General features: G+C 34.7%; 1 protein-coding gene across 4 annotated transcripts in view; it reads right to left on the minus strand.

Annotated features, from left to right (window-relative positions):
- Window positions 1–24,149, minus strand: part of CACNA2D1 (calcium voltage-gated channel auxiliary subunit alpha2delta 1) — a 359,815-nt gene that overhangs the window by 67,431 nt on the left and 268,235 nt on the right. For all 4 annotated transcript variants that reach the window (XM_079304608.1, XM_079304609.1, XM_079304607.1 and 1 more), the window contains exons 11-12: window positions 11,527–11,685; window positions 7,332–7,436 (exon numbers count right to left, since the gene is read on the minus strand). In XM_079304608.1, the coding sequence (XP_079160734.1) occupies window positions 7,332–7,436; window positions 11,527–11,685 (264 nt within the window). The remainder of the gene's footprint in view (window positions 1–7,331; window positions 7,437–11,526; window positions 11,686–24,149) is intronic.

Raw genomic sequence — 24,149 nt, forward strand, 5'->3', positions numbered from 1 at the left:
TTTTCTTCACTCTTTGTATTTGTAAAGGAAAGAGAAATGTGAGCCTCTCTTACACTGAAGGAACTTAAATTGTCTCTATCTCTGTTCTCTGCAACTGACTCATCACAGTCAGGTTTCACTTATTGTACTTCCCCTAATAAATCCCAGAAGCATAGAAACAGTATTAATAACTGTAAATATACAAGTTCATGCAGATAAAATTTATAATGTGAGACAAAATTGCTGAATATCTTGTAGCAGGTTAGGAAAATTTCTTGTTCTAGAAGATGCCAAGAACAGTTCCTTTATTTTTTAATTTTAAGACAGAATAATCTGTAAATCTAGGAGAAAGAAAATACTTTGAGTGAAAGATCTAGAAATGATTTTTATTAAAAGGAAAGGAAGATTTCATACAGTAAAAAAAAATATAAGAGACAAACTCCAACAAACATGGAGAATTAGCTAGCTGAATGAGCAATGTAGGAAGATAATCTAAAGAATGAAGGATAAAAGAAAAATGGCAATTCAGGAAGAAGAAAACATTAGGTATACAAGAAGAAACATCTTAATATAATATAGGATTAAAATGACTTGAAAAATCAAGCACAGATACTGAAACTGAAGATGAACTCTTAAAAAACCCACAAAACATACAACGAAAACCCCAAACATCTAGGGAAGACAGATTAAAAATAAAGCAAAACCTACTCATGATTCAATAATATAACACAGTTCCAAATGGTAAATTATGCTTTATGATATATTAACCAAAGTACTGACATGCATTAAAAAAAAATATAGAAAATCTCTGTTATCTTGATACCACTTAAGTTTCTCTCACTGTTCAAGAGTGACAACGTGCCTTTATACACAAAAGGAGCATAACGAATAAAGATTGAATATTGAATGAAAAAATCTAAGATACACATTTGATTAATCTTAAAGAAATTAGCTTGTTTAATGGAAAGGATAAATGCTGGATAGCAAACTTGGATGAAAGTTTCAACACTGAAATTTTTTCCTAAAATGGAAGGGATATTACTATGAGAAGAATTAGTTGTTCTTATTAAAGAATGTAAAATAAAAAGAAAAAAGAAACCCTAAACCCTCTAAGCCCACTTTTTCTTAAGGGAATCTAGCAAAGCTTCTAAACAGGTAGCTGTTGACAGAGAAGAATGTAAATACCTAAGGAAGCTGAGGAACTGGATACTTTAAAGAAGAGATTACATAAACATCATTAGGCATGGTCTAGGTATGAAAAGGCTCATTGCAGAAAGTCCCAGCCCTCCAATTACAGAATTACAGAATCACAAATCACAAGGCATTTCACAGCAATTGTAAATTCACAGGAATGAATGCACAGTTAATACATGGGGAGGCTGAGACAGGATGGACCCTCTGATGTCTAGCCTCATCCAGCTATGCCATATGTAGCATTTTGTTTGTATAAATAAGCAAAATGCAGTCTGACTCTCTTGCATTTGTCCCAAAACAAACATAATGTGCTTTCTATATTAACTGATATTCTATCCTTGTTGCCTTGATTAATCATTTTATGCCATCTGCAGCATCAACCTCAATGTGATGCACTGAATCAATTGCTATTACTAGTATTTGGAATTGAAAAGCAGCAAAAATAGAAGTATCAAATAGCATCCTCCATGCCAAATTTGAAGGAAACAAGCTGCCAGTTGGGTTTTATGTAACAGATACTTATGACTTTTATTAAAGTGATAAGGTTGCTTTTCAACAAAGCTATATTAAAACTTTCATTAGTCTTCTGCAGTTCTCAACACCTCCACGTGGATTCTTATCTTGGATGGGAGATAAAAATGCCACGTGGCAGCCCAGAACCATGCTCATAATGAAACAGCAGCATAAAGAGAAACTCACATGTGTGCTGACACATGCATGACAAATTTCTTCAAACAGATCTTCCCAGAAGAGCCCCCCTCAGCCCTGTTGCCCTTTCTGCTGCACCTCTTTAAGTCTGCAGCAACCTCACTCAGGTGTGCACACACAGAAAGCACAGAGGATGTGATGGCTGAATGGAAAAGTGAAAAAAGCAGAAAAAGTATAGTGGATATTACTTCCTTATTGAAGTCTTCAAGAAAATCTTGGTGATGTAGGGTGATGTCTAAAGATAAAGGGGTCAGTGAAAGATAGTGTAGAATGATGGGCAGACTGTTGTAATCCAAGAGCATTGCCAGGGCATGGACCCATGGTAGCCTAGCAGGTTAGCTGAGAAGACTATTGAAAAAACAGTGTATAGACATTTCTGAAAGAGTATCTTAAAAATCACTGAACTCAGATTCCTAGTGGGGAAACAGAGCTTCACAATCCATCAGGTAATTGTGGTTCAAAATCTTAGTTTATGGGGAAAAAATGTGCTCCTAGTATTGTACTGAAAAAGAAAAAAAACAAAACAAACCAAAACAAAACAAAAAAAAAAAAAACAACCTCCCCCTTCCCCCCAAACTGTTATTGCATGGATTTACAGGCTCAAGACTTACATGCTTAGTATTGTGCAGTTTGAATATTACTGAAGCATATTTGGGTAATGAGTGTCAAAGGAAGGAGACTGTTGATATGGTATATTTAAATTCATTCTTGTAGAGGAATTAATTTATGTTAGGAATTCAGAAACTGGGACAGTAGATATATTGCAAGCCCTTAATTAATAAGTGGAGCTAAGAGGTAAAAATAAAAGGTAATCTACTTGTATAATAAGATGCTTCTTCTGTGAATACTCTAATAACAGTTTCCACTTTTTACTTTGACAGAAAAAGTAATGGATTGTGGAATTTTTAAGTACTGACCCAAGTTTCACCCGGAATATTTTAGATTTACCATTTGTGCATATCATGGAACATACAGTAAACTAAAATTAACAGCTGGAAGGTGACACATTCTTAAGGCAGAAATGATTAGGAAAAGGGCCAGGGAGCGGGTTTAACCATCTAGCTGAAGCTTTGTTAAACAATTAATTTAATTACTTTGTGTTATATCCTGTGTCACAAGTCTACCACACACTCAGAAATGCAAAACCTGTTGGGATGCACTCTGACAGCTGTTTAGCTCTATTCAAAGCTGACACTAGAGTGGTGAAAGATGCTGTTTCAATTTTAAGCTCTGTAAGTGACCATATAAAGTTACATTTGGTCTGTCTGATCCTTGATGAGAATTCCATGTGGGATACCCAAAGTGGAAACATCATGGGCTTTTTTGATGCTGCTTTGTAGTCAGGACCAACACTCATCAGAACAAAACATACACCACTGCCTAAATTAATATAGTTTTGATTTTGGTGTTACTGACTTACAGTTATGCACTAATGGATTGAAACTAAAAAAGAAAATGGTTCCCTCTGCCAGTAATGACAGTAGGAGGCTTTTTTTTAACAAAAAGTATGAAAATTTTACAAGTTCTTTCTCATAAATATTTCATTATATCACTCTATTGACATGCTGAGTATGTCCCATTTGGAAGATGTCAGTGGAAGCACTAAGCTTCCCAGTGGAGTTCCAGCAAGCTGGAGCTTTCTCCCATAGGATCTCTATCAGTGCAGCAATTCTGTCCCCATCACATACAGATATTCTAAATGGGACTGAGTTGTTGGAAAATTTCACTTCCACTCAAAAAAGTGTCAAAAAAGTCTACATAAAATGAGGCTGTATTAATTACAGCAGATAATTCTGTGAGAATGAGACATAAGAACCAATGTATAGTTCTGCTCCTATCTGAGGGGTCAGACTAATCCTGCCTGATGTGTGTCAGGTCAGTTCATCCAACCCACACAAACCTCTGCCATCCTATCAAACTTCAAACAAAAAGTGCATGAGGTATGTTTAAGGTCTTTGCTCACATAAGTTGAGCAATCTTTCCAAATACAGATTCCAAGGGGAAAATTTGCCCCAAAGATCTGTGGTTTTCTATTTTCAACCTGAATTCAAAATTTGCACGATAAACGCCTACGGGGCATACATTTCAATTAAATTTATATTGCTATCTTCAGTGAAGCCATCTGTAGGAGGAGTGCAAATAAAATGAAATTTAGCACCCTCATTCCTGAAGTTTAGAGCATGTGTGGTATTTTACACATTTAATGTGAGTGCCCCAAATGTCACCATAAAGGTAAACATGCCTGTTTTTAAATATCAGGCTCAGCATGTAGTTGCAATATGTGACAATAAAATCTGGCTTTATAAAGAGAAAAAGGCATGCAAAGGTGAAACAACTGTGATTTTCCTCTTCAAACAGCAAAAATGTTCCTCCCCAAATCTGTGTTACATAAGTTTTATAATAACCCTCCTATTCTCACTGCAAATTATTTATACAGACAGAAAACTATCTTAAATATATCTGTATGCTATTTAAAACTGATTAAAACTTTAAAATTACAAGGACTACTTTTCAGCCTCTAAATTCTAGGCTGCTCTTTTAGTAGTTTCCAAGTGTTTATTGCATTATTTCACTTAACTTGAAGGTTACACCAAGGACACTGCAAAGAATTGTACTAAATCATGTTATTTGATGGGCTGAAACTGAAGCATCTTTCATGGCCTGGATTTACAAAGTAACTGACTTAAAAATGAAAATACTTATAGAGCTGAAGCAATTTTACATCAGGAAGATGGAAACAAGGATTAAAAGATTAGAATAAGTGGTCTTTTGTTAGTACAAGAGAAAGAAAGAAAGTTTGCAACTCAGTGGTGCCTAGTGACTGAGCATGATATATGACAATACATTTTCATCTTTTATATGCTTTATGCAAAACACAAAGTGGTCAAATAAATGCAGAGCGGCCAAGAAAATACATATACTGATATGTATTTATACCATTAACTGCTTCTACACAAAAAGCTTTTTAACACCTAATATTGAATAGTCCCTCTAAAAATGATAAATATCAACAAAGTCCGAAATTCACTGGATATTTATGAACTACATTATAAATTAACTGCAATAAAGAAAACAGAAACCACACCCACATCTCTTTAAAATCTAATTATTTAATATAAGAAAGCAGCCTACACTGCAATCTAAGAAGGTAATGCAATATCTGTGATTATGACTTAGAAAGATTAAAAGTGTATGAGCATTTTTCATGTTTGAGTGTGTCTATCAATTATGCTATTCTCTACTGATAATGAATTACATACAGAGGCAATAACAAAAGAACTCATGTCATTATTCTGGAATCAAGTGTAGCCTTACTAGGGAGAGCATTATCACAAGCATACTTTGTATAAGTCTTATTTCTAAAAATATTAGAATGCTACGAAATATGTTGGGAGATTTCATTGTGACTCCTCAAAAAGTCCAGTCTCTACTAGTCCACTCTCCTTAGATTTTCTCCAGCCATAAATTTCCCTTCAACACTACAAGGATTGTTACTGATTGAAAGTGATAAGGGTTCTTCAAATTACACCTGCATAAACTTGGTCCTGCAATCTCAATGTCACCTTGGACAAAACCAGAAAGGAATGATATCTAGCAACCCAGTGCTTCATTAGACAAGTGACAAAATAAAAGTGTTTACTGTGATTTGAACTTGTACATGCAGAGACCATAAACAAGTGTAGAAGATGTGCCTTGCACTGCATCAGCAATGCATTAAATTATATATGATAATATACTCACACAGCGAGCATTATTACCATTCTACATTTGCTGGACACAATAAAACCTCCAAACCCTCCTTCACAGGAGGTAATCAGTGACTGTACGGTATTTTATATATAACAGTATACATAAAACCCTTAGCAGTGAAGTTTACAGTATTAAGTGATGCAGTAAAATAACCATTTAAAATTAGTAAATCCTATATTTCATTTATTATACTTCACAGAATAATCAACCATCATGATGTGATTAAGATCACAAATCTCCAAATCTGTTTTGTTGTTTGGACTGAATATTTTACTACACTTTCCTCCTAACAAAGCAAATTAAATTAAAAAAAAAATAGTAAGAAATGAATCCTATATCTTCCCTCTTATGGATGTATTTCCTAATAGCTGATGGCTGTTGTAATGTGATAAAAGCTACCACATCCAAATTTGAAGAGGAATCTCTGCATAGATTTTCAGAATACAGCTATGTGTGCCACACAGGGCTAGGACTTCCATTCCCTTTCCCAATTGCCAGCTTAAAAAGTACTTTCAACTCAGCCACAAAGATTAACTAAACCCCACTATATCATTCTATGTGAAGCACTACTGTAAAGCAGCCATAAAATGATCATTTAATGTCAGTGATTGAATCACTCACTGGTCAAGATACAAACTGAGCACTGCATTTCCAGCTTGACTTTTGAAAGGATTAATTCAAACATATGAGGATTTCCAATGAAATAGTTCCAGTGCTGCATGCATATACATCCATGGCAGCTGAAGTGCCTTCATTAGTGCAGCTAAATTTTAGCTGCTTTTTTGGAAACAAAACAAAAAACAACACACAAAACTTTATACAGGTAGGCACATCCCTAGGCACTAGAAAAGGAAAATACTTAGTTGCAGTGTGAATTCAGCTGAAATTCCATTTCTATTTAGAATGTGATCAATCTTCTAATAAAAAATAATAGTTTGCACTGAAATTTAGTAGGAAATAACTTTAAAGCTGCTGTATTTCATGCACCCACTCCTGCATTTTTACATCTTTAAGTATGCAAAATCCAGATCAGAAATTTGATTAGATTCAAAAATTAAACCTAAAATGAGCACAGCTAATAATCCAATTTAATCCAAACAACAGAACTCATCCAGGGATTCACATGTCAAACCCATAATTCTGCTTGAACCACAGATCAAATTTCATCAGCAGAAAGCCATCCCACTTCTTGCTAAAATATTCAAAGGTATAATTAGTCTCACTGGGAAAAATGTGGGCTTGTTCCAGCCCAAATCTATTCAAATTCAGATTCTAACCTTGAGTTCTCATTTTGCCTTTGCCTGGCAAACAATAAAAGCACATAGAAGATATTTGCAGTGAAGAGACAGAGACAATCATATATATCCTATCATTTAACTACCTATGTTTCTGCTGGATAATTCAGGGATTACACTAATGCAAGAAAAGTGTCAATAGAAAGTTGAGTTCTTTATGGCTTACAGTATACTTCTGCATCACTTGAGACCAACGAGTCACAAAGTGTAAGACAATAAATATATTTTATGATTATTAAAATAAATATTATAGATTGAAAAAGCTCTAAGTGTCCTAAGGATCAATACTAACAAGGTTTTGTAAAAGTACTTTATACATTTGCAAATTATCTTTCACTTTCATACTTAAATGTTTCTTTTTATGCTGTTTTATTCATTTAGTAAAATTTTTCACATATCACTTACTTTTTTGTCTTCGTTGTATTTGTGGAAAATTTCTTGTGCTCTTTCTTCACCACCATCTGTAAACAGCATAATAATCTTATTGCAGTTAGCTCTGGAGACACTGTGCTGTAGGAGATACAAACAGAAGAGTTTTTACATTTCAGGCTATAAGGAATAACAACAGTTATATCTGATGGTTTTATAGCTACCCACTTACTGCTTTAACATGGTAATGTCAAAACATAAAAAATATTTTAGAATTGCATTCAATACTCCCTCCTGAAAGAAAAATAAAATAAAGAAAACAAGCCCACTTTTCTGTTCCATGGTACTTAAATATGAGTCACTTCAGATCTGGCCCAACAGAGTGGAATAGGGATTTGGTGGTTCTTTTCATCTCCACAACACAAGGAGAGCTCTTTAGCTCTTACTCATCACATCAACCCCACAGAGTTCCTCGACAGATGTTCTGCATGAGACTTGCACAGTGAGGATCTCTAAATATTTTTACTCATATCTTCTCTCAACCTTAATTTTTTGTCCCTCTAATCATTGCTTGTGGAAATTGGGAAACAATGAACCTGTAATGAATTACTGAATCTGCCTATTGTTTTTTCTGTTGGACTCCTACTGACCTCTTGAATAAAAGCTCTGTTAATTTAAACATCCCACAGGATGTCCACCTTATAAGCTTCAAAATATTTCTTGGCATTTTTCCTGAAAATGAAGTTCATCTTCCAAATCTTTAATTCTTCATGTTGCTTTTTAAATTATTAATGCTCTCAAGCAAATGGCTAATCTTTAGAAAAGTATTTTAGAGTAAGGTTTTCATAATATATTGTAGCCAATATACGGCCACCTAGATTATTAAAATCTCTCCATCACCCACTTTTCCAATTATGTTGCATCTCAGAGCTGAAAAATGCAGCACATTCCATTATTTTTGGAGAGCAAGCCTGAAATAGAATTAAGAAGCCTCTCTGACTCCTAATTCATCAAAGTAACTAGTAAATCCCCTGAGAAAAACAGTGTGTTTTGCAAAGAAATAAAAACATTGTTCCACAACCAGATCAATAGAGGTGAGCAAGAATTTTGGCTCCTCTTTCTGTATTTTCTAAAAGTTAAGAATCTAGTCTAAGCAAATTGCTTATTACTTTTGCAGCCATTCTTTGCCCTTTATGTTGCACACAAAGGGTCCCAGTCAGACACACCTTGGTACTTCTGAGTAGGTGGATGTGACAGAGTAAAACCCTTAGAGACCCAGTGAAAAAAATTCAACTTCTCTTTCCACAAGCTTGAATTTTGCTATATAAATTCACTCCAGATTCAGCAAGATAAACAGGTCAGTTGTCCTTATAAAGTCTCCTCTTTACTCAGAGTGACTGCCCCAGGCTGGTTGGGTGTGATGAGCCCACTCCCCTCTGCCACTTTTCATTCTACTCACTGGTCTTATTCTCGTTCAATATTCAGTGAATAATTAATTTTTTTTTACAATTACTACTTTCAAATTTAATAAATTGGGGAAAAAAAAATCAAGCCCAAAAATTCCCTTACATGTAACAACATATAAAACCTGCCTGAAATCAATACCTTGTCTCCAACCCAACCAGCACACTGTGTTTCAGTTGGAATTAAATTATTTATGAACATTTCTCGCTTGTGAAATATAACTTGCAAGATACTGCTTTGGGCTGCAATTCTCTCGATATTAAAAAAGTAATAAAGTAGGGTTGGATGCCTCATAAATAAAGAAATTCACCTACATTTACAGTGATTTAATATATAGACCAAAATAAGATCAGAGGAACAAGGAAGGGGACTAAAATTTGCTCGTGTTATGGAACATTTCTGAGGATTTTGAAAGAAGCACTACTATGGGCAATGGGAACTTGAGCTAGGCCTTGTTTTCACTGGAAAAAACAGGATTTTTCAGTGGCTTACTTAGCATATGTATCAGAAAAAAAGCAGTTTTATCTCCTCATACTTACAGAAGGGCATTTACATACACTACATTGTTTAGACACTAAAGTCACATGACAAAAGCCAAGATTTTAGCCTCCAAACATTATTGGAAACCTGAGCATGACTAAAGTCAAATCATATGATATTACCCCATCCCTGGAACTGTTTAAGGCCAGGCTGGATGGAGTTCTGAGCACCCTGGTCTAGTGAAAGGTGCCCTTGCCCACAGCAGGGGTGCTGGAACCAGATGATCTTTAAGGAATTTAAAACACATCTTCATCTTCCCACACTCCTTTGGTCTAAAATGGAGAGATACTGGCTCAGGGAGTGAAATCATAATGGATTGTGAAAAGCTGATGTTGTAATTTCACCATTTTTCTGAACAGTTTGCCTTAGCAGTCCAATGTGCCACAGCTCAATGGAAAGTTTTTTCTATACAGGAACTTCCCCAAACAAGAAACAGCTTCTTAGCTTAAACCACAAAATAATACAAGCAGAATTGGGACATGTATTAATTCTATTTGATACATGCCTTATAGTTTTCTTTCAAACAGGCAAGCAAGACATGATCCATTTTATTCTGTTGAACTTTTATAAAATTGCTTTTGTTTTATACAAGTTTCCCATCTTTAGAATTAACTCTTTAAGTGGCAGGTTACAATTTTATCTTGTGACATGACACTTTAGGAATGCATTTTTCACTATTTTTTCTTTAAGAAACCATAGGTATTATAATATGAGAAAAAAACCCCTCTTGAACTGCTAAAGCTGAAGTAATATGATTTTCAAAGAAGTAGCAAGTTAATGTAACAATAAATAATGGGAAAATGCTGAATTAAAAATATACAATCCAGATTATTGCTAATCACATGAATTGTTATGTTGGGAAACTTAAGTAGTGATTTCCATACAGGAACATATCGGACAGCAATTTTTCATGGACTTAAAAATATTGTTTGTGGTTTTATATAACCAGAGATTATATAAAACTCTGGGTGTCAGGAGAGGACACCCACTTATTTCCCCACCACACCTCTCTGCTAATCTGAATATTGCTACACTGAGAAAATTCCCATGAAAACATTGCATTTTCCTTTCCTCCATCAAAACTTAACAAGATTATGATTTTTTTACATCAGATCTAGCCTTAATCTGCATCTACAATTTCAGGGAAGTGTCCTGAATTTCAGAAAAAAAAACCAACAACTACAAAAAAACAAACAAAAAAATAAAAATAAAAAAACCAAAAAAGCAAAAAAAACCCCAAAAAAACCAAAAAAAAAAAAAAAAAAAAAAACCAAAACAACAAAAAACCAAAACCCAAAACAACCAAACTAAATCAAAACACCAAACCAAAGAAAAACAACAAATAACCCTCCCCTCCCCCCCAAAATAAAAACCCAAGCCAGCAAGGATAAGAATAAATATCTTGCTTCTTAAGCTATACCTTACCGGTTGTAAAATGATACAGCTTTATTTACTCTAAGGTTTTAGATATCAGACAGGTGAGAAGTATATATATATATTTTTTTTTTTTAATCAACCACACGAACCATTTAAAATTTATTAATAAACCCTCAAAATTTGCTATATGTGGGAAACACTGCTATACAAAAACCTAGTGCCTGGGTGAAAATTAGAAAGTTTAACGTATTTAAAGCATGGAAACAATGCATTTAATTATTATTATATTATTCTTTTTATATGTGAGAAAGAAAGGAATTAGAATAGTCTCAGTGAGTGAATACTACTCTTTAGGCATCCTCAGGTACCTAGCATTCCTTTATAAACTAACTCATTTCCTCCCCTCTATCTTGCTCAAACTATGGCAAAGTATTTATGACTTCTAATAAGTGTGAAATTGTAGGTTAACTAAGCATTGCTAGGAGATGATGTGGTAACAATTTAAATAATAGCACAGTAACACAGATCCTTCTATTTTAAAATTAACTGCAACTCAACCACTACCACAAGTATGTGTCAACTGTGAATCACACGTTAAATGAAAAACCAACTGAATGAATGAAGTAAAACAGTACAACAGATTGAAAACCAAATTAATTCCAAGGTCTTAGCAACCTGATGGGGGAACCTGCAACAAAAAAAAAAAAAAAAAAAAAGTTGGGATAAATTTACATGCTAAATATAGGTTTGCACTTCTACCACTTAGTTATGCAATGAAGGAGCATGCAGTGGCCTGCTGAACATTCCAGTTCTTCACTTGACAGCAGAGAGGTTTTACTTAAATACTTACATTTAGCAGCTGTTCAAAAGCATAGCTAAAGCCTTTTTTGTAATCTGTAATTCCTTTAGCAGAGATTTTATAGACAGCTTCTTTCAGTTTCTTCTTGTTCCTTACATTGGCTTGGACAAGATGATTAAAGCAACTGACATTCTGAGCATTATTATTAAACTGCAAAATAAATAGAAATAGTATTAAACACAGTTAATTTTCTTTTCAGGGTACTGTAGCATTAAAGCTTTAAGTTTTCTGGATCTTCATTAAATAAAGAATGTGAAAACTAGATTTTAATTGTCACTATGCTGAGGAAAACCAGTAGCGACTGGAGATTCCAAAATGAGACGATATATTTTAAAAACCAGGTATTTGATGCTTCACTCTGTGGCAACTCCAAAAAGAACCTACTATAGTGGAAAAGCTCCCACAAGTTTTGTTTCAAGATTACATAAAAAAATAAAGAAATAAAACTCAAAAATGCAGAGTTGAGGAAATTTTAAAAAAATAGGTAAGGATATATTTTACTTTTTCTAAACACCTGAAAAATATTATGAGGTGAATTTCACATTTCATGAAATAGCTTGGTGGTTTACAATGTAACTTGCAGATCAGATTAAATTGGTATATATAAATTATGGGAAAAAAATACACTCTTGGAAGCACAGGAGAGTATAGCTGAAAATATGAGAATACTTATGAAAGCAATAGAAATTTCTGTCTTGAGAACACACATACTTGTGTTGTCTTACTCACATATTGATAAAAACTACACATTTAAAAGTAATCTGTATGATATTCTGACGTTATGTAAAAATATTAACAGAATTTTTCTAAAGTGCAAAATGTTGTCTGCACAAGTGGAAATCAGTTTAAAATTACATTTAAATTTGTCTCTGTATAAACATACATATATATACTAAAATATAGACCTCACTATTTACATTTCAACTGAAAGGAAGATTATTATGCCTCTTCCTGATTATGGATGTGAAAGTAAACATAAATGTAATTTTATGCTGTCAACCTGGTGCAAAGCCTTAAAACCACTTAAAAATCAAGCCCCATTGGCTTAAGTCTCACTACTGCTAACTAGTTGAATAGTGTTCTGTAGATTAAAAGGTAAATAAGGTCACTGGTTTCAGTAAATGCTCAACTACTTACATGCCTAAAATAAATCACTGAGTACCAGGCACAAAGCACAGGCACAGAATTCCTTTCAGCAGCAAATACCAAGTGTAACTAGGACACTTGTAACAACCAAAACTTAAAACAACAAAGGGATAAATAATATTAAATTATTTTAAATAATGCCTAGTATTTAAATTCAAGCTATTAGGGAGTTCTTAATGTATTTATTCCATGTTGCCCAAAAAAGAATATTTTTGGGACCGAGCAAACCCAGAATGTTTTGCTGCATAGGCAAAACCATGAGATGTCACACAACTGTGACCAGTTCACTTTGATGCAAAACACTGACACACTCAATTATGCTTCCAGTAAAAGTTTCTTACAGAAGCAACCAGTAAATCACCTAATGATTATTGGATACATAAACCATGTGGGAGTGAAAACAGTTATTGTGCTGGGGAATTATTTCAGTTTGCCTCTACCTAAATTTATAGCCATGATTGGGAAATTACAGACATAAAGTAACTTTATAAAGACAAGGTCTGGAAACCAATTCAAATTGTGAGTTGGGCTAGAAGTACAGAAACTGTACTTGGAAGGTAGGAAAAAAAAATACCAAGTAGGCAGCTCGGCCCTACAAAAGCCAATTTCATCTGAAAAAATAAAGTGAAAACACTCCTCTGCTTCACCAGTGATATTATACAGAAACTATTTAATGACCTAATATAAAAGAAATCCTTAGTTCAGTTCTATGGCCTGTGCATGTCTTGTCTTGGCTATAGCAAACAGCAGTTTCAAGTGAAAATTTAGTGGCAAGAGAAAATTCTCCCTGGCATGTCACTGACATTAAACTGCCAATCTAAGTTGCTTGCTTGCAGTCCTGCAAATATATAATGATAGTTATTTCTAAGAATGTCAGGTGCCCAGAACATGGATTTGTAATTATGTCTATAGAAGTGATTTTTAAAATATTTTCAGGAATACTGGTTCAAACCGTGCAGGCAGCTGACAAGGAAACTGTGCCATACTACATTTATACATTAAACTGCATTGCACTGTACTCAGTGAACAAAGGGTCAAGCCAAAGCATCTGCATCTGTAGATCACAAAGGCTGATGTAAAATGAAGGAGAGAAATGACACATTTGTAGCATGGAGAGTTACGTCAACCAAAGCCTGCAAATGCTGTAATTTAATTAAGCAAATATATGAGCCAGCTGTTTGCAGAGACATCAGTCAACATTAATGTTAATGCCAGTCAGAAAAGCAGCTGAGCAGAGTTTTTGATTAGATGAAAGAATCAGTAGATGGAAGAGCAATCCTCCAGAATGAACATTTCCTTGTTTGCTAGGAGATGAAGGCAAGGCTCAAATCTGTCTGATGAAAATGGTCAAAGGAGGAAAGAGAATTCAGGGTTGAATTTAATTAATCTGAACTCCAGTAAAATACTGAAGGATTTAAACTATGAAAACCGCCAGCTCATCCTTGAAACTGACTTTCCATATGTGACAAACACCAGGACCACTCTAAACTTAAGAGTTAGCCAAACTGAGGCAGCTTTTAGCTATGCTCTTCTGAAACATAATAGCAGCAGTGGCACTATAATTTTTTACACATTAAGATGTGTAAAAATTTATAGTTCTTAATTTACAAGCCAAAATAGCTGCTTTAAACCTTTAATGACTACTGGTCACAATGTCTGATCCCTAAGTGACACAATAATGCTTATTTCAGTTCACAAGATTTCTTGAAAACACTATCACTTAGTATTTAACTGAAGAAAAAAAAAATAAACTTTCAAAAACCAGTTGCCATTTTAAAAAGTTCATGTTCTTAGAAAAAGGAATCTTATCAAAGGTGCAAAATTAAGGTAATTACAACACATACTTTATTGAACAAAGTACTCTCAGTGTATGTACATGAAATATGTACATACAGTTGGGTATTTATCAGCCTGGCATTCCCCCTGATTATTGCAGTAAATATAAGCATATAAACAGCAACAAAAGTGCTGTTGGTAAAAAAGGAAATAAATTTTTTTTTATTATGCTGTGGGCTCAGTGATTCACTTACAAAACAATATATGACATTTAGAGGCAAACCATTCAATTGTCAAAATGCAGAGCCACCCTATAGAGTCTGTCACCATCAAAGACAGCTTCTACTTTTTCAAGTATATGAAAATCTTATTCCTTATCTAAGCTAAAGTAAGATAGGCTTGCAACAAAACAACTGTAAATCATGAAAAAGAGGATAACCTTGAGCTTTTTATTTTAAAGCATCATGAAATATTAATATAATTAAATCTGCCTTGTAATTATCCCTGCAAGGTATAGGATCTAGATGCAGTTTTTACTGTATTATTTCTCACTACCCCATTTATTTATATCCTTTTGCAGTCTGCACCTTTGGGATGTCCCAGAACAATCCTCTGTTCTGAGGAAATTAAGACCTTGTCCTCACAGCTTTGGGCAGGAATGACTTAACCATCCACTGGGGCACAAAAGTCTCAAGAGAACTTGGCCCCATTGACCTCAGACCACCAGTACAATATTTGGCCATACATGGGGCAGCTCAATAACCTGAAAGATAAGAAAACCAATTCAATTTAACTGGAAAGTCCAAATGAAGGTCTTTGAGCCTTATGATGCATGACCTTTATCTTTCTGGAGAAGGTCTGAAACAGAAATACTAATCTGACAGTCTTACAAGGACTTTATCTTCTGATTCAGAGAAGAATCAACTTGTGAAATCCAAGTGAAAAAACCAGAAAAATTATGCAGAATTGCAGCAAAATATTTAAATGCTCAGGACCTTTCCCCTCCTTGGGTAGTTCCACTGAGGTGTGGGCTCCTCCAGGGACATGGAGCTCTGAAATCCACAGTGCCCCAAGAGCTGAATTTATGGAAAATAGGAGGCTGTCATTCTTAAAAACTCTTCTAATTCCAGAATTCTTATGCATAGCTGAAAGCCTCCTCTTTTCCACAATCTCAACAGGGAAATCATTCTGACAAAATTACTAAAACTGCTACCACATCATCAGGTTATTGGGGAATACAAGGAAAGTGAAACACAAATACTGATTTATTTCCTATATCTGGTCCCATGCTAAGCACTTTGTGGATATGGAAATCAAAAAATGAATAACAAGACCCTACAGACAGGTGTTTTCATGAAGAGGCAGTATAAGGCAAAAGAAAGGGGGGTGAACCCCTCCTTCCACTGGAGAAAACATCTGAAATTAAGAAAGAAAGTATCAGAATTCAGAGTTGGGATATACAGGGACTAAAAAAATTGTTTGAGATGTTTAAGTAGAAAGATCAAAAATAACAAACAAACAAACAAACAAAAAACTCCAAACAAACAAACAAAAAAACAAACAAAACCCAAACCAAAACCAAAAAACAAACAAACAAGCAAAAAAAAAAAAAAAACAAAAAAACAAAACAAGTCAGGGAACAAAATAGATCATGAGAAAACCAAACCCAAACCAAACCATTTATAATAAACTGTGGGGTTCTTTTTAAAATGCATTCTTTTTAATACATTACCTGATTAGCAAATACAAACTGCCCTGTCTGTTGGGAGGGAACTCCTTCTATAAATCTGCCTTTTGCACATACCAGCAACTGTCTCCCCTGCTGACAAACTTCAGGAAGTTACACAGAGCATGTAACTCCCAGGGCCATCCACACTTCAACATCACAGTCATTTTCAAATACTACTCAGTATTTTGGACTCCTTCTGAAATAACTCAAAACTTTTCTCATTTCATTGGTGAGAAAAGTGAAGTAAAAAATGAAATACAAAAGTAAATCCAAGGCAAAGACATGGCTTTAATCTTAACTCCCCCCTACAAGAATATGCTTTTATCCTTTATTTTGTGCAAAAAGTCCTCAATTTTGCCTTTTAACTTGATATTAGTTATTTTGCTATAAGCCATTTAAACCACACAGTCAAACAAGGCATACATTTTTAAAGCATGGATTCTCATAAGCATTTTATCCCTTAAACTTCTTCAAAATGCACATACAACTGATGCCATTTGTTCTGAAGACTACTGTGAGAGAAAAATCCTTGATTTCACAGGCAATGTATGAATAGATGACTGTTTCAAATTCTCTTATCTATACCCATCCATGCCTCTATATAATTCGACATAGATCTCCATCTCCCAAGGCGATGTAGAAGTGATATAAATTTAAGGTATAAAAATCCAAAATCCAATGTCAATCATTCTGTTGGCAAGTGTAGGAGATTATTCAAACAAAAATAAAACATTTTAACGGATTCTGCTTCTTTCAAGAAAGAACACACAGAACATTCCCTTCATTATACTGTGATAGAATTCACATTTATGTAATGCTAGCAAAACAAGTAGGCTTTGAAAAGAGCTTAAAAAATAAATGTTTTAAATAATTAATTAATTATATCTTGGGGCATTATTTTATTTTTGGCAGAAAGTGCTTATTACTGTTTCTGACACTCAACAATCTTTTTTTTTCTGCTGTATCTGACAAACCTGCTGTACCTGATACAAATTGATCTATCTATATCTACATACGTATAAATAAATATAAATATTTACAGTTATTTTCTTAATTGTTTGACATGATCAAGAAAGCAAGCTTCAGTCAACACTTACCAATGCTTTTCAGTCTAAAGATTAATCCTCTAAGGAAAGCCACACTTCTCAAAATGCACAGCAATAACATAAATCCTTACATGAAGAAATAGAGGAAATCAGCGTGAACTCTGTGATTCAGTTTGAAAAGGACAAAATCTTCTGTAAAGCATGTCATTACTGCAAAATGCAAAACCAAACGCCAATAAAATGAAAACTTAAAAAAAAATCTTTCAAGTTTTAGTCACTAGGTGGCACTAAAACAAAAAAGTTGAACTGGTCCTAAAAGTACCATGAAATGTGGAAATTACATTCCTGTTGGAAGATATTGGTGCTTTCTGTGGCTAGCATAAAATTTGCATTTCAACTAAACCAATAAAATACATTCGTGTTCTAAATGATTGAAAAACCAAATATTAAAATCCAAACTTCCTCCTTAAAGGAAAATTTCCACATTTTGAACACAAGAGGTCCCAGCTCTAGGAGGATGAAAATGATGGAAAAGCTGTACACCAGTCTACTTTATAAATGTTCTTCTGTGCCTCCAAAATCTGCAGAAGTGGTCACATAAAGTATGTAGGACCAGGTCTTTGTAAAATTTCAGGTTTTCCCAATCATCATTACCTAGTGCCTCCCTCTTCTGTCAGTTTGCTTACTGACACCTATTGATTCAACATATCATGTTTAATCAGAATCTTCTGGAACTGAATTTCTAAGTTAATCATAAAAAAACACCAAACCAAACCAAACCAACATACAAAACAAACAAACAAACAAACAAACAAACAAATCCCACAGAAATATACCAAAACAGACAAACAAAAACTCTCCAAAGAATAAACAAAACCCTAGGAAAAACTCTCTTTCCAACATTTTGGACATGAAATGAGAACCTTACTTAAATTGCATGAAAGTTGTGCATGTTTAAACATTCATAAATGTTTATCTTTTATAGAAAATGATATCAACTTGAACCAGGAAGTAATTTCTACACTCAAACTTGCTATAAAGAAAAAGCCTACACATTTAAAATACCCAAATCCCAACAGCTTAATAAATCAATAACATCATTCCAGGAAAACTGAAAGTTGAGGAAAATACAGTGAGTTTGCTGAAGACTTACTCAGATACTACCACTGCTGAGTTTCAATCTGCTGAGGTTTGTTGCTATGCTACTTCTACCTCGTGGCTAAATCAGCTTGGTGACCCAGTTGTATCTGTATGTATTAAATGAGCAATAGTGAAATAGATCTGATTTCACCAGGCTTTCATTTTGTAGCTAAATCCGGCTTTGTAATTTCCTTTTATTTTTTTTTTTTTTTCCCACTGCTGCTTTAGGCTTGGTAATAGGATTTCAGGGTTAATCCCAAGAATAACTGAATCTTGAATAAGGCCAGTTAGAATCTGTATTTGAGCAGAGAGAAGGTATTATAAATATTTATCAGAATCCATTTAGAGAATACTATGAAGGCAATTTGTAAAGTTTTATTCCCATGTAAATTCTCAGTACACAGAAAATCTGAGGCAGTTCAAGCAATAAAGATCTGTAATTTGACGTGAGAGAAAATAATTTGTGATATCAAAATTCACCATTCATATCTTTCTGTAGAATAACTTATTTCCCTTATTCTATGACTTATGTACAGATAGTCTTCAGTGCAATCCTAGAGATACATGGTAGAGAAAATATAAGAAATTTATTCAAGTACTGAGATGGAGAACACCTGCATTTCTTAAATTGTATATAAGTATCAATGAAACTAAATCAGGATTATATGACAATTTTCACTATTGACATTTCCTGAGATTTAAAATGTATCACATTTATTTTCACTGTTAAATATACATATATGCCCATCACACACCAGAATTTAACAACAATAAAACTGTTAGATCAATAAACACTCTTGAAAAAAAATTTGTAAAATATAGTAATATAGTAATATAAGATAAATATAAGAGAAAATACCAAATATAAGGCCAAGTCTCCTCTCAGTTAGCTTTATTAACCTTCATAACCAGTATTATTATCTTCACATAACTCAATGCAAAGTTCCCACTAAGTACCTCTGGATTAATGTTCAGACCACAAAGTATGATGGTACACTGCCAATCTCAGAATTACAACACAGAACATCAGTGTAGGCTGAAAGATGAATTTGCTTAGCAAGATGAATTTTATGGTCTTTTTATGTTGCTGTGGCTGTTAGTATATATTATTAACTTAAAATCACGTATTTCTGACTTCTACTGAAAAATTCAGTACAGTAAACTCCAGCATCTCCCAGGGAAAACTGGCTGCTCTGAACTGCAGCACTGCTGCATCCCTGCAGCCTGCCCTGCACTGCACTGCTCCCACATGCACCAGGGAGGAGAGCTCTAACTGGAAGAAACTCCCTAGAAAATTACTTTGCATAAAATTATTTCTTGTTATCACTTGACAGGGAGAATCTTCATCCAGTCAAATTCAAGTTGTTTAAAACATGAAGCACCCTGGCCAAAAAGATGAATCATGAGAATATATCAAGTTGGAAGGGATCTACAAGAACCATCAATTCTACCATCCTGCTCCATGCAGGTCTACCAAAAATTAAACCACAGGACTAAAAGCATTGTCTAGACACTCCTTGAACTCTGACAGGCTTGGAGTAATGACAATTCCCAGGGGAGCCTGTTCCAGTGCCAGACCACCCTGTCAGTGAAGAACCTTTTCCTAATGTCCACACTGAACTTCCCTGACATTCCTCATGTCCCCTCACTGGACATCAGAGATAAAATTTTAAGTATTAAGCTGTTCCCTATGGATTCTCTTGATATGTGAGGTTGCTGCTCAGGGTATGAAGATGAAAGTTGGATTGGTGCAAGAAGTTACAGACAGACAGACATTTTAGCATCATCTCCCGTGGCAGAGGGACAGCAGGGGGCTGCAGTATCATCTCTGCACTCTCACATCTTGACTCCAATGTGCCTGTTCCCCTTTTAGGGCAGAGCACTGTGCCTGGCTGGGCAGGTGCCTGGAGCTCCAGAGCAGTGAGGAGGCTGCAGCAGCACAGTGCTGACATGGGAGATGCTGTGCTAAGGCAGGAGGTGAGACAGGAGGGAAAAGTGTGAGTCCTGGAAGTGTGAGACTTGAGAACTCTATGAGTATTTCATGCATGCTCTGCCTAAGTTAGGAGATCCTTTAAATTCACTCCAAACTAAGACACTGCCACACATAATTACTACCTAACAAATAGATGACTACTATAGAAAGTATACATTTAAAATTGGGATCATAGAACAAATAGACTCCACATCATCTCAAAACTTCAGGATAGCTTGAATTTTCTTATTTTTTCACTAAACATGGGAAGTCATTTTTCTCTAGAAGAATCATTAAAGTCAGCCCAGCCCAGCCTCTTCTGAACAGGTAAGGAATGAGTTTATTGTTCAAGGAACCATTCTCCCATACAAATTTTTAATGATACTGTCACAACACTTCCTGATTACAGTCTCCAGTTGGAAAGCTGACTCAGCAATGCATTTTCGGTCCAGCATCTGACATGCCATAAAACTTTCCAAGATCAATGATACGTCTGACAAAGCAGGGGCCTCTTTAGGAAGATTTGTGGTTTGGTGAAAATTAAGAAACTGGAAAGAGCCAATAGATTTATTAGCCAGTGGAACCATGAGGGAGATCTATCAATCATTTTATATAGCACTAAAGCATGAATTTTAAATACATTTTTTTATATACCTTTTTTTTAAACTTCTCTTTTTACATACTACTAATATACTAGAGAGTTCAGATTACTCTGAAAATCACAGACCTCCATGCCATGTATTGTTAGAAGTCTGACTCCCTGACATTTGACAGCTAAAAGAGGAGACAATAAAAATGTGTATTGATGCCCAAAGCGATTCCTCAAAGTAGGAATGGAGGTGACTTTTCTAGTTATCTGGAGCTGTCAGCTATATTGTACAGTAATAACTCTATAGTTTCCAGCAACATTCCTGCTCCTGACATCCTAATGCAGAATTTGAGCTTCTAGTTTCCATTCCCTTTGGCTCTGCACTCAAGCACTCTTTTCCCTAGAATTAATGCTTTGTGACAGATGCAAAATGAAACTGATCTTATTTTAAAATTTGTATTATTCCTTATCCAAATCTTTCCATGTCTTTTTTTCTATCTTACACACATTTAGAACGTTTCCTTCCCCAGCAAGCTGAAGTTACAGTTAATAACTGTAAAGTTCACATCATGTTTGCACGGGACTTAGTATGGAATATTTAAGAGAAGAATCCTTAAATAAGAGTAAAAAGATGGATTTAGTTAATTTAGAGATAAAAAAGTTGTATAAAACAGAGCTGCTAACCCTTGAGGTCTCTAAGAGATAAACTCATTTGTGTGTTCACACAAATGCTCTGCATTTGTTTGTGTTATCTGTGTGGATGGCCTGATTTATAGATATGTGTTTGTATTTGTGTATATGTATATATATACATATATATATTTATATAATGTATGTATGTGTATATACATGTGCTCCATGTATGTTGTGCCAGTTGGGAAGACATTTGGTAGGATATATGGCACAGAGCTGCAGCAGCCCCAGCTCTCTTGGGGTGTTGCATCTGGCATGATATGCTTTCCCCTAGCAGGTAAAATAATATCCTCTAGCAGGTAAAATAATAGATGCATAAACAGAATAAATTCAATAGTTCTGATAACTTTTTATTAATTTGTGATTCTAAAACAAAAATAAGGCTTATCAAGTTTATTTGTAGCTATGTAAGGCTCTGTTTAAACGAGAAATTAAGAAAAAAAAATGTTGAAATACATTATTTCTTTCTTTCTATATCCTGTAGCAACCTATCATCAGGTATGTCCAGATGGTCTTTGAATACAAACATGACTAGTTTCTGTGTGGATCTGTCTGGCTGTAGTGCTACAAAGGCTTAGTAGCTTGTGCACAGTTCTGAGGTGAACGTGGCAACTTGGCTTCTGGAGATGGTCCTGGTCCAAGCTGTAATTCTCAGAGAGAAGAACTGACAGGATTTTTATCTTACATTGGTTTTTAAACATTGCCATTATTATTTTAAGCCAGATATTCCAGAAGAAATGTAGGCAAGTACCACAAGGAATATTATCACTGGGATGGAAAAGTAACACTTAATTTTCACCTCTCTGTCATAGACTATTTCTGTATATGCCTGTTTTGTGTAAGTATTTGCTATTTGGTCTTATTGCACAGACAATATTGTAGGGCTTGTTAAAATGAAGCTAACAAGAAATTTTTACTTACACTAAGGATAAGAGAAAGTTTGACTACTGAACATGTCTTTTGCTAGACAGACACAGAAAAACTGTTAAGAATGCAAATATTTACTATTTTGAATATTTGTATCACACAAGGGTCATGAAGTACTTTCCAGTCTATTAGTGACTAAGTTGGATCATGAACATCTACTTGGGAAAAAAAAATTAAGTTGGTGGGACAAAATAAAAAGAAAACCAACCAACCAACCAACCAACCAACTAAGCAACATCTTTACATATTCTTGATTTAAGGCTAGAAGGGGCAATGAGACACTCCAATCTGACTACCTGCATACTGTCTCACCCCCACCTATCACTGCCCATTAAAATTCCCTTTGCTACTTCTACAATAAACCGTGGCAAACACATTTAGTGGTGGATGTTTGCTTGAAGTGCATCTTCCAGAAAAGCATTAAATATTGATATAAAGTCAACAAGAATCTTTCCTTGGAATTTTTAAAGGAATTTTAACTAGTTGTATGCTATTCAAATTTATTTGGCTTCAACTAGTGTTTCTTGCAATATTTTTACCTGACAGGTTTGAGAACCTATGGATACAAGAGTTTCCCCAGCTATAGCACTTCTCATCTGTGATGATATCAGTCATTAGACTTTATTTCTGTACCCCAGAGCAACCAAAAAAAAGCTCAAATTCTGTGAGTTTGAGAGCATGCCTCAAACCCAGCTTCTCAGGTGAGGCACTCAGGTGTGTGAGAAGATGCTTTATAGATCCAAGCAATCACCTGCAAAAAAAATTTCCAGTCCTCAGAGAACACATCTATATTTTTGTAAAATCTGAGCCCTTTTGTGTTAAATTACTGATATGTTCCACAAATATGCAACAGTATTCAGCCATAACAAAGGAGTCATACAGTTAAAATCAAACACTTACAATTTTCCTTCCAGGAGGGAAAGTGAACGATCAATCTGTAAACTATTTAGATAAGAAGTTGTCTCTAGCCATGTCACTGAAGCTGTACAAGCGTTTCTAGTTCATCCTGTTGGATGAAGAATGCAAAAAGCTTGACTCCTAGTGGTCCCTCACTTTTTTTTTTTTTTTTTTCTTGGGAACAAACTGTATAATTTGCTTTCCTGAGGATGAGGGTCCAGCTAGAGTCAATCTCATTTCAAAAAAGTCAGCTAATATAATATCCTCCCTACCCTAATCTTCATCTCAACTCCAGCCTTACCTGAGAGACTTTTAACAGATCTTCACTAACTCCTTTCTTGACTTTCCTTTTGGACAGAAGGTTAAAAGAAATATAATTCTACAAGCAGATAAACATTCCATTATGCTGTTTATACTACTGTAACTCCTGCTGCTAAAATGAAATTTCCTTCCAACTTCTTAATAATCCCTTGGTTTCCATAATTTCCAAATTTTCTCCATTGTTATTTGCAGAATATTCATCTTCATTACATTTGCTAAAAGTGTCCTCCAGATATATTTCCCCTACATATATTCCATAGATACATAGCCTTGTTCTACCTGTAATTATTAGCAATGCTGAAATTGAATACTAGATTTTGATCATAACTTCTCTGAGCTTTTTTTAACCCTGCACCTACAGTGCTTATTAAATATACC

This window comes from Erithacus rubecula (genome assembly GCF_903797595.1).
Source record: "Erithacus rubecula genome assembly, chromosome: 4".
Lineage (NCBI taxonomy): Eukaryota > Metazoa > Chordata > Aves > Passeriformes > Muscicapidae > Erithacus > Erithacus rubecula.